Source organism: Temnothorax curvispinosus, unplaced genomic scaffold (assembly GCF_003070985.1).
Source record: "Temnothorax curvispinosus isolate PA1 unplaced genomic scaffold, ASM307098v1 QBEX01006133.1, whole genome shotgun sequence".
NCBI classification, from domain to species: domain Eukaryota; kingdom Metazoa; phylum Arthropoda; class Insecta; order Hymenoptera; family Formicidae; genus Temnothorax; species Temnothorax curvispinosus.
The window spans coordinates 199957-212729 of NW_020215913.1; the positions used below are offsets into that span (position 1 = coordinate 199957).

Sequence of the window (12773 nt, forward strand, 5' to 3'; positions counted from 1 at the left end):
CTTGGAAAAAAAAATCAAAACTTTCTATTCATAATGGCCCTCGGCGCATACTCGAATGCCTATCACAAACTTGAAATAAGCGTGCTATCAAAAAGTAAAAGACACGGAATTAACGAACTGAAAAAGCATAAACAGGAAATAATATATCATTTATCCCAAAGTCATTGCCGCGCGCGGCACACTCGTAAGTTCCGCATTCACTTCATGTTTTCTATCGCCGCGTCTTTGACCGTAGATTGGCTCGTTTTACATCTTGATCTTTAATAAGCGAGGTAATTTAGTATTGGTAATTTTCCCTCGTCATTCCCTCTCTCAGTTTTGACGTGAGGAAATAACGTGAGCCCCCCCCCCCCGACGTTCGCGCGAGATCCGACGGGACCCTTCACGTACCCCCGAATGAACCCCCGACACCTGGTAGAGTCTATACCCGGGTGGTGGGCAGGCAGGTATTCCGGAGCAGGTTGTGAATCCGCCGTGCATTCGAGCAGTCGAGCGCCGGCCTCTCACCGCGCAACGTTCCGTTCCTCTCCCGAGTGCGCCAACGGAAAAACGAGCGGCGGCTCGCACGCATTTTCCCCTCGCCGTTCGACGCTCGTGCCGTCGAAGGAACGGAGGTAACGAAGGCAGATTTCCCGCATTAGAGTCGTCGGCAGAAACACACCGTGTCGAATACGGCTGATTCTACAGGGCGGCTCGCGAGGGTAATGCGAAGCCTCGAGCACGCGGCTCGCGAAGACCACGTGGATACACGCGACGATTTCTGCGATGGATCGATAGGCGACAGGACGGACGCGTGACATGAGAGAACGGCTGCGAAAATGTGAGTTGATCCGCGCGAATTCGTCGTATACTGATGTTTAAATCCAAACCGAATACGCGCGACCTGCTGTGGGCTGCTGCCATGGAAGAGAAACATTGGCTTGAACGTCGTGTGAAGTCAAGCGACGAATAGCGCACGAGCATACACGATTGAAAAATATTTTTACAACTGTAAAACGATAAATCTTAATTTTAGTGCGACCGGTAAACGATATCCACATTTATTTCTTGCAATAAATTTTGCAAACAATCGAAGTAAGCAAAAAAAACAACAAATAATTAAGATTATTATAAACTTTCCAAAATTATATGTTTTTCATTTTTAAGATAACAAATTCGCAAAGATTCTTTTCCGCTGTAAAATATTTTGAATAGTTACATCGCTATCACGACCTTGACAAAATAATGGCGTAATTATATGAGTCACCTGGTATACATACGAATCAGAAGTGCAATTCATTCGGATCAATTTAGATATACATAAAATATCGTTTTAATTCCTAATATCGTTATTTTATTACATTTGTCACAACTCACTTTCTTAGATCGCTTAACCACTCATGTCGCGTTGGAAAACACCGTTTACGCGACGCATGAGTGCGTCGCTCTTAAGACGATTCCGATTCAGAACACGTGTTCGAAATCACGATGCATGTCCAATCGCACCGTTTTTTAAGCGGTGCTGCAACACGATTTATTCGCCGTCGGCGTGTCGGTGATCCTCGGAAACTATTCTTTTAAGATTTACGCATGGACTTGTATCTGCAATATAGAACACTAGAGAACGAGCTTCATTCCTATAAACTTCATATAAAACTTTCTTTTTTCGTTCTAAATAAAATTTAACAATTTATATCATCATTTCGGCATAGAAGAGATCGATTCAATCGATATCTGTTTATCGTTCGCAATACCAGAATGCATCTCAAAAAATTTCGAGTTTACTGATTTACAGACTACAGAGCTGAAGCTCGCAAGAGACCGTCGTAGTTAATTCACGAGAAGAGCGATCGTTATTCCGAGAGCACTCTCGCGTTAGCTTGAAAGATTTCGGAAACGTGTGCGTACGCGACGCGAGGGAAAGAACGGCAGCTATAGATAGAGTTGTAAGCGAGTAACGAGAACTTTCTCCGGACAAGCCTACGTCTAACGTAGGCGTGCACGCCTGCACGCGGGCCTTCCACCGCAAATCACACCGAACCGATCTAGCCCCGTGCCCCGAAGCTATATGGAGCTGCACGCTGCATCGTGTAAATTGGCGGCAGCGACGTCGATCGCGATGCCACGATTCCCATAAGGAAAAGGAAGTTCGAGGTCGTGCGGAAATCCCGATCGCCGAACTTGCGCGGCACATTATCGATTAGCTCGAGTGTGTCTCTAATCACATATGCCCCGCGAGAATGCATTTACTTCCGCTTTCTTTTCCTTTCTTTCGCGTTCAAGTCAGCTCGCGCGTCGTGCGCGCCGCACGAAATAATTGCAGCGTACGTGGGATATGATTAGCCGTCGTTAAACATTCGCCGCGTCGACAAGTTTGCATAGATCGATTCCGCCCTCCGTCTCCAGCAGCGAGATGAAAGTCCCGGATAGAAGTTAAAAAATCGTTGAGAATCTTTGAACCACGGTCCAAGGCATCGAGACGCAGAGTAAACGAAACGAAAATAATAATGGTTGTTATCTAACGACGTTTGCAAATTTATTTAATGACGTACGTGGAGTCCTTACTGCGAGCGAAGCAATTCTAAATATTCTTCCTACAATTCTGCGTTTTCGTGCCCAGAATAAAAGAAGTGTCAAATCAAAATTTATATACTCGTACATTACGCAAGAATCTATAATTTTCTTATAAGAATTTCAACTTTTTTTCTTGGTTGAATTATATAAATGACTTTATTCAACCAAGTTTTCTTCGCTTAATGCTATGTATATCTCATTTCAAGATTCTATAGATTCTTGCGTATCTAGGGCTGGTGATTTGCTTCGAAAGCTTCGATATTCAAACTTCGAAGCTTCGGAGATTCGAAGAATCAAAATTATATAATTATTAATAGCAATTAAGATAATAGCAATATAGTACCGCAACAAGCACACATTTATAAAATTATATGACAAAATCCGAATAAAATTTCTAATGTCGCCATTATAACTCTTATGTCATAAATACATTTTTCGAAGGTTCGAAATTAACTTCGGAACTTCGAATTATTCGAAGCTTCAGAACTGTCGAAGAGTAACAGCCCTAGAATAAACGGGTATATGTATAAATCTTGATTTGATTTCTGTGTGATGATCTTTAAGAAAAAAGTGAGAGGAAGTTTCTTGAAATATACCGCGAATACATTTTCCGAAATAAAATTTCTAATGTTGCCATTATGACTCTTATGTCATAAATACATTTTTCAAAGGTTCGAAATTAACTTCGAAACTTCGAATTATTCGAAGGTTCGAAATTAACTTCGAAACTTCGAATTATTCGAAAGTTCGAAATTAACTTCGAAGCTTCAAAACTGTCGAAGAGTAACAGCCCTAGAATAAACGGGTATATGTATAAATCTTGATTTGATTTTTGTGTGATGATCTTTCAGAAAAAAATGAGAGGAGGTTTCTCGAAATATAAAACTCGAATATGTAAAACGCAGTCACGAGTATTAGCCGCGAGTATTATTACACGCTTTGGTAATGCCACGGACGAGTGCGCGAGTGCGCGAGATCGACCATTCGATCGTTTAGGAAAATTATTCTCTCGTTATCTGAGAAAACGATCGCGGCCTCTTCCCCCAGACAGATATGTTTCCGGCCTTTTCAAATATAGAAACGTTTCATTATAGAATCGACGTACGTACGACCTTGCCATTTCATCGCGGAATGACTACAATTTCGTCGATTATCCGGAGCTATTTCGCCATTAACCGCGGAACTTAAATGGATAATTCCATCGTGTCATGCGAGGTACGAAACCGAGCGATATAAATTTAGAACGCCGGGATGCACGCTAGTCAACGTCGTGATTTTCGTCGGCGAATTTCCCTTCTCGATTGCAACAGGCGCAAAATGTGCTGAGAAAATTAAAACGTTCGCCACGCGAGATTTTACAGCTTTATCGCAAGAAACGCAGCGAGGTGCAAGAATCAGTGCAAGTGCCGCGTTGCATAACGCGGTGCAAATCGCGTGCGATGTCGCAAGCGTCGATCTTTCGCTGATCTCTCCGTGCGCGCGCGCCGATCGGTATCTGTCATCGCGCGACTCGCAAAGGACACTCGCGGTCGCTTATGCAACAACGGTAAACCGAACGGGAAAAAACGATTGCGTACGGACGATTGTATACATACGGGCGGCGCGCGTTTCCTCGGCGTGCCCGGCACTTCCGCAAGAAAACGTCGCGTTTCCCCATTAAATCGCGCAAAAGCGCGGACTGCGTGTCGGCACGAGCTAAGCGGCTTGAAAACCGTGAAAACGACTTACGTCTCGACTTACGGCGTATTTCGACGGCTCGCTTATAACGACGAGCCTGCGGAAACGCGGCGCGGCGGTGCCGTCATAAATTATCATTCACGCGCGTGTACCGCGCGTACCCGATAGAAAATTGCAGCCGGAAAAGGAGCTGGCGCGCGCGGATCGGAACGTTTCCTTTATCGCGAAACGCGCGAACATTATCTCTCGCATCGGTGTTTGTCCGGAGATTATCCGGGAAAAGGGAATTTTTGCGGCAAACGTCGTAAAGTTGGATAAATTAATGCAAAATTGTAGAGTGTAAAACCCTCAGTGCCTGAGAACGAAATGCATTTCCTCATGTCATTTCCTCTATGTTCTATGCCGATCCTAACACGCCTCCCTTCTTTATTCTGTCGTCACATCGGGCCCCTAATCGCGACACCTCGACAACCGGTGATTTGCTCCTCACGAACGGCCGACGCGCGGTCTTCCCGCGTTATTTCGCCTTCCTCTTTTTCTCTCCCACGATCTCGCCGCACTATCGATGAACAGAGAAGAAGAGCGGAACACACGCGCACGCGACATTGAAGCGCTTAATCGTGATCGCCGGCGACGGGCGAGCGGATAACCGCGCGAGATCGTCGCGGTGGTGCGAGCAGAGAGGCGGAGAAATGTTGAGCGGAGAGAGAGAGAAAAAATCGCGGTTCGCGCGAGCACATGGCGCGGAGTCATTACGTATAGAAACTCGACGCTGCAACTTTCGCGATCACCGTCCGTCCGCATATATCGCGCTGCACCTGCATTCCCCGATTGCCAGGCGCATCTCTCGTGAGCGCACATCCGCCGCTTCCGCGTCCGCTAGGCCCCTCGTTAGAGCGGAATTGTTAGAGCGAGAGGATTAGAGGCGATTGTCGATCGCGGCGATATACGTGTTGAACGATCCCATTGGCGGGATCGTCGTTCCGCGATTCCGACGTGTTAATCACGAATTAATTGGGCGATAGAGTAATTAGGTGAGATTAGCCGATCGTTTTAAACGCGATAGTTGGTGAGAATGCGGCTTTGTGCCTCATCTATGCTAATTATACCAGCGGTAATTGTCTTGAACGCTCAACGGATTCGCTATTATACGAGATACCGCAGAAACCGCACACTTCCGACAAACTGCGAGTTGAAACGTAAATTGGAAAATGAAGTTCTATTCCGAGGCATATGTTATCCGAGTATCCCGCGCGCAAATGTCACGACATTGAATTTCCGCTACGGCAGGTCGCAAGGTGAAACTGTGATGGTATACGTTTGCAGTGCATTGATTTATCGAAGAAGTTGAAAGACGCCGGAGGAAATCGTGGCGTACGCCGATGGCTTCTCGAACTAGAGAGTAATTAGTCGGACGAGAACTCGTTCGCGACGAATACGCTTAATTGCGAGAGAAAATTCCACGTGAAAAGCGGAAGATTTATTAACGGACCTTGGGTTCACGGTCGTAAAAAATGCGTTTGGAGATATAATATTTATTGAGTATCTCTTCGCAATTAATTATTTTTTTGTTTTAGAGAAATATATTATTTTTCAATAAAAGAAAATTTCAAATATATATATATATATATACATATATCGTTTAATTGGATATATATCGCGTAAACATTAATATTTCAAAACGTTAGTAAATAAACATCACAAAATAATTATCAATAAAATACTAAAAATATCAATACCAAAATTTAAAAAAAAATGATTAATTATTTTAGATCATCGATTTTACATGGAATCTTCACGAAATTCAAACTTCAAATCTTGGCTTTACGGGTACAGAAAATAAAATCTGATCCTAAACGTATGATGGAACCTTTCGGAATGGATTCCAACCGGAATTGCTTAGTTTCCTTATAGTTTCTTAAATCTCTATTATGTTGTTAGAGAAAAAACGGAACAAAGAATCCATTCCGAAAAGTTTCATAATATATGTGCCCTGATGAAACCCAGTGTCGACATCGAAAGAACTCGATCGAACGTTGACCAAAGAGTCAGCTGCAATCGCGCTCGAAAATCAATTACGTTCGAGAGAAAAACATGCTAGAGCAAGCACCAGCAAAAAAAGTTCATCTTTCCCGCGAACACCTTTGCGCCAGATGAAACCGTACGAGGTGAAGTAACGGCTTCTTCTGTAACTAAGTACAAAACACGACGATTATCTAACTAAAGCGGCATAAGTGCTGGTTTACAACCTTGCTTTAAGGATATTTAAGCCCTAGGCCGTAATAAATTGACCAATCACAGTCGAGTATTCTCCTCACATTCCACTGTGATTGGTCAATTCCCAGCAAACACAACGCAACATGTAACGTACAAGTTAGTTGTAATTTCCTACTCAACAATATAAATGCAATATAACACACTTTTTTTTGCATTTATATTGTTGAGTAGGAAATTACAACTTACCTGTACGTTACATGTGCATTGTGTTTGCTGGGTTTTTTCTTACGGCTTAGGGTTAAAGCACTTATTATAGACCAGGACATGGGAGCGAATTCCTGGCGTGAAACCTGCAAGATTTGCGTTAATATCATCATGAAAACTCCCGAGTTCCATTAACTTTGTTTCCAATTGATTCCGAATTTCAATGTACGTTTTAATTAGATGGATATATAGGGTTTACGTTTAAGACTTCTTTAAAGAGTTACAATAAAATAATCGAAAATTTTATTTAGATTATTATTTTTATTTGAATTAAAAGTTTGTAATTGTTTTCATAACAAGAAATTAAATATTTATTGAAAGTTTCTACTTTAGAAGTTATACTAAAGAAGTACTATTTTTAGATTAGAAGTAGATATATACTTTAGAAATTATTTGATCGTAACTCTTTAAAGAAGGCTCAAACGTAATTTCGTCATCCTTTATTTTCGATTTATTTTGACTTCGTCAATTCATTCTTCAGAGATGGGGCGTGTGACTTATGATACACCCTGTATATCGCAAAATTTTTCTCGCGAATGTTGCCCACGTGCAACTTGCCGTTTAAAAATAAACTCGAAGACAAACACATCTTCCATGTAATACAGGTAAAATACCAGAAGAGTACGATACTTATTATACAATATTATTTAAATACGAGATGCGAGGTGTCACTCACGATTACGTTTTATTTATCACCATTTAAAGACTTGATAATCGCGAGATCTCCGTGTAACACGCGTGGCATAACGTGACAAAGTTCAGCGCGTGTCCCGGCTACCGCGTTAAGCGCGGCGTGTTGCGTCGAGGAGAATTTCACCGAGTCGAGTAGAGAGGTTTTCTCGCAACCGAGAGCTGCGTCACCGTGCCACTGCACCGGTGTCCCGAGCGTTCCTCATTTTAAGGCTTGTGCAACGGCGCGCATTAAACTTCACCGCCAAGCGAGGTGCCGTCCGCGTCGCGTCCATCTCCGCGAGATCGTAATGTACCCCTCGTAATGTACCCCTCGAGAGACGGGCGTGAACGAGCCTCAGCCCTATGCGTATACGCGTGAGTGCACGGCGTGATTGCAAGGCGACCGGCCTCTACTTTGATTCCGCGAGTGCACACCAACCGAGTGCTGTTGTGTTACGCCAGGTATGTAGGTCAGTGTAAAGGCCGATCGTTGGAAAGCTATCAATCGTGACGGTGAGTGTGCGACGCGACGCGAAGCGACGCGCGAGCACGCGGGAAAAGAAAGACGGGAAGGAAATATCCGAAAAAGATACATTGTACATTATATAATTACCACAAAAATTATCGGCTCGCGAATAACAATCTGAATCTGGAAGGCAGCGATTCTCGTTCGAAGAACGGAAGAAATAACAAGACACGTCTTCACTGTTAAATATTAAAAGGTGAAATTTAAATTAATTTAAATCAATACCTTGAGTTAAAGTAACGTTTTGTTATTTTTTAAATACCATGTGTGTCAAAATTTATTATTTTAACACAAAACAGTATTATTTTTACTTTATTCGTTTAGTTATGTCAACGATATATTGAGTAGAAGCAGGGGCGACCTATAGGAATGATTAAAAATGACTCAAATTAAGTATAATTTAGCACTGTTCCATCTATTGTTTTCTATATTAATAAAAATCCTGATGGAAATTTTTATTTTCTTCAGCACTGTTAAATTCGTAGTGTTAAATTATATTCAATTTGAGTCATTTTTAATCATTCCTGTAGGTCACCACTGCTCCAATTCAGTATGCCGTTAATTTAACTAAAACAATGTCAATTGAACTAAACCAATGGAGTTAAAATAATACTGTTTTGTGTTGAAATAATAAATTTCGACACACATGATAGTTAAAAATAACAAAATGTCATTTAACTCAAGATATTAGTTTAAATTTCCTCCTTTAATATTTAACAGTGAGATATTACGAGCAAGCAATATAATTAATAACTTTCCATTAAGTAACTAGTAACTAGTTATACCGTTATGTAAATTCTCTTGAATACATGTTATCTTAGATTCAACGTTTAAACGAGATGTCTTCCTTTTTCTTTCTTTCCGTCACCTACGCTTATCTACAATGCTAAACTACACAACTTCGCTGTATCGGTGCGCAAGGCGGAAAAATAATCGTAAATGTCAGGAAAGGATCCCCGTATTCCGGGTTGAACGACTCATACGTCAGGATTTCGCATAATCTCGTTAATTGCGCCGCAAGAACGTTATCGTTAACAACGTCACTGCGACTGTTGAAGCACGCGTTATACGACGAGAGGGAAGAAACTCGCGCAACCGTGAACACCGAATCATCGAAGTGTTGCGAGATTAGATTTCGCTTCGCGCGGCACGAGGAAAGCGACCTGTCGCGGCAATTAAGCGCGTAGTCGCCGTAAGGAGACGAAGGAAGGAAGGAAGGAAGGAAGGAAGGAAGGAACAGCTGGACTTCTCTCTCTCGCCGAAATGACGGCGGACGTGCGACGCGTACTTCCGTACTGGCGAGCGCGTTTCACCGCGCGGTACGCCAGAACGCTTTCCGATTTAACGACGATAAATAACGCCGATTTTTAGCGTCGAAAAATCGCGCACCGTGGAGATATATATTTGTGCGCGCGTAAAACTCAATTTCCGCTGGGGCGCGCACGCGCCAAGAAGCGTCTTCCTTTCTTCATTTCTTCACGAGTGCCCGAACGCGCGGAAGAAACAACGGCCGCGCAAAGTTTTGCGGTTTTCGATCGCGCAAGGACGCAATTACGTGGCTCTCACATAATTCCATTAGCCGCGGAGATCTGTAAAGCAGGGTCCACATTATCGAGCCAAACCGCGAACCGAGTCCCGAACCGAGCCTCGAGCAGAACTTGCAGACGAACCTCAAATCGAACTCCATCGCGAACCGCGAACATGAGTTAAAATTTTTTGAAGTCAAATCTCGTATTGAAATTTATAATAAAATTTATATAAATTCTTAATACATGTATGCAAAATGCATATTTATATTTACAATCGTATTTTTTAACATTGCAATATATATATTATAAATTTATTGCGTATTTATCACAGGTTTAGAGTATGTTTATGCAATATTAATTCTAAATTTTGTTTTATGGTTTGAAAAGGAATTAAGTTTTGAATACAGAAAAATAATAAAAGCACATATACATATATTCACTCACCTTTTCCTGTTTCCATACTTTTTTTATTTTTGCTTTTTCTTTTTGCAGAGATGCCAATAATGTCGTCATCTTTTTTTTGCACATGTCACTATCACATTCGAGTTCTTTACTTATTTCTTCTTATAAAAAAAGTATGAGAACAGGAAAAGACGACTAAATATGTGTATACATATGCGTGCTTTTATTATTTTCTTGTATTCAAAGCTTAATTCCTTTTCAAACCATAAAACTATATTTAGAGTGGTACCAACTATATTTAATATTGCACAAACATACTCTAAATCTATGATAAATACGCAATAAATTTATAATATATATTGCAACGTTAAAAATACGATTGTAAATATAAATATGCATTTTTTTAATTGTTATAATGTTTGGGATTTTTAGCGTCCCGTATATAATAATCTTTTCTGCTCATAATCACTAATTAATTTTAAACATTTTTTATCAGACCATTCCATTTTGTCTACCAGTAGTCGTGTAGACTGCACATACATGGATAGAATCAAATACAGCGACTGGGCAATTACTCACGTTTTCTTTCATCGTTCATTTTTTGTTTTTTGTCATTATTTGTCTAGCTCGAAGCTTAACTACCAGTCTACCACCCGACAAAGCGTATAATCTGATCATAAAAAGCATCTTTTGATGTTTCGTCGGAATACCGACTTTTGGTGGGACACTGCGAGCCAAACCGCGTATCATCAAAATCCTTGCAGATTCGTGGGGTGAGTACGCGATGGTTCGCACTGATGTTCGATTCGAGGTTCGCGAGCCTCGCGCGAGTCCGTCGGCTCGACAATGTGGACGCATGATCGGCTCGCAACGAAGTTCGGCTCGCGGTTTGGCTCGATAATGTGGACGCATGATCGGTTCGCGGCGAAGTTCGGCTCGCGGTTTTGCTCGATAATGTGGACCCTCCTTAACCGTGCGGCGCGAAATAATTGGATATCCGTTTCAAGACATCTGTCTTTTGGAACGGCCGCGGAGAGGCGACAGTATTATTATCGCCCGCGGTTTTCTTGCGCAAGTCGCAAAGCCTGTCGAAACGCGTAATGCTCGTGTGTCACGTTCCCGCCGACTAACTACCTTCCTCGATTTCGTCGGATTTTCATCCGGCTTCTTTTTAATCGCACGGAAGCTTTATTTGCACACCGCGCGATTGCGAGCCTCCCGGGGAGAAAAGGAAGATTCTCCGTACGTGCTGGCTGAAAACGAGTAACTTGGTTCGCCGAATTACGCGATATACCTCTTGATTACGTCGGGCACACAAACGGAAATGGGGCGGTAGAAATTGTTTTTTGAGTTATCGCCGTGACGACGCGACGCGCGAGTTAAACATGCGAAGCCGTGCCGAGCCGAGATGAGACGATGAGACAGTGAAATTTATGCCGGGGCCCCGCACGAATTTGCGGCCACGCGCGGCGTGTTGCGCAACGCGCGAGAGAAGAGCGCATAAAAATACGAGCGACCACGAGGGACCGAGGGAGCGAGAGAGAGAGAGAGAGAGAGGGTAGAACGAAAGGTGCGATTACGTAGCGCGTAAGCAAAAAGATCGGAAGAAGAATTTCTCCTGTCGCGTCTCGGAGATTGGATTAGGTCATGACGATAACGATGACGCCGTCCCACGCTTTCTTTATACGACTTAACTTAACTTGACTTTCGTCCCGGTTTCAAAACGGTGTCCTTCGATGAAACGCGAATAAGTCATTGTAAGTCATTGATATTTCGCGCCTATCGAGAAGTTCGACTGAAATTCGTCAATTAGAATTTTTGGCTAAGGAAACGTGATAGATTAAAATGCCTAATTGATGAATATTCAACAAGATCGAAATGTAAATTACACTTTAGCTGTATAGATTGAACAGGAATGTGCCCGTCGCGCGGTCTTTCACCTCGTACAAGGATTTCAACATTTTTTATTATTCAAATTCAGATTCTTTTAATTTTCTCAACATTGTTCAGATCGTTCAATAAGATACGAATTTGTTTAATGAAGGACATGCCCAATGTTATACGCTCTTACAAAAATCGCAAGTGTGATGCGGTAACTCATTATTTCTAATCGGGATTATGTAAGCGCGATTCGACCTTTCAAGTTCAAGATCTCGCACGCCGCACACGCTTCTCGTGCGGCACGCAAATCTGTGGATTTACACAAAAAGCGGTGAAAATGCCGCGTGTCGCGTGTCGCAAAAATACGCTTGGCGAGTGCGCGGGGACACGCACTGAAGAATGCGGCGTTTTCGCGGAACGACAAAAAGAACGTGCGATACGCGCTTCCTGTACAATCAGTCACACCTCGTGCCCGCGTAAGAGAGGTTTTCTGCGGAAATGTACCGGCGAAAAAAAAGAGACAAAAAAGAAGATAGAATCGTCCAGAGTTTCGCGGAAGATTCTCGTTTACGAAGAAATGCCGTCATTATTTATATCTGTACCTCAGACGAGGCAGAAGACAACATTTCTTCGACGTACAATCCGTTGAAAATCCACAAAGAATTCAACGTAAAATAATTGCGTCACCGCAGTCGCGAAAATATAGAAGCGAATCAATCCGGGGATATTTAAAAAGATGTGCGCATCGCGCCGGGGCAATTGCTTCGCGTTACAGATGAGGGCACACGGGAGGCGGGAGAGAGAGAGAGAAAGAGTGGAAGAGAGAGCGCGCGCGCGAGGGATATACAGGAAGTGGTACAGCATTGCCGCAGGGAAGGACGCCGAATCTGGGCCACAATTACACGGAGGCCAACGTTGCGCCTCTCCTTTCCTCGTACGACTGGCGCCGCGATTACATATACACTCTGACTCTCCCGCTTTCGAAATAATAATTATTTAATACCTGAAGCAAACGGTGAAATGCGGGACTCGACTGAGAGAAAGAAAGAAAG

The 12773-nt window shown here is 42.7% G+C and overlaps 1 protein-coding gene across 1 annotated transcript in view; it reads left to right on the top strand.

The window, feature by feature from the left end:
- The first annotated feature begins 18 nt into the window (after nucleotides 1-18).
- The window catches only part of LOC112455493, a 17149-nt gene continuing 4394 nt past the window's right edge, over nucleotides 19-12773 (top strand). The window contains exon 1 of the mRNA XM_025017449.1: nucleotides 19-820. Within this exon, the coding sequence (XP_024873217.1) occupies nucleotides 819-820 (2 nt within the window). The 5' untranslated portion in view covers nucleotides 19-818. The remainder of the gene's footprint in view (nucleotides 821-12773) is intronic.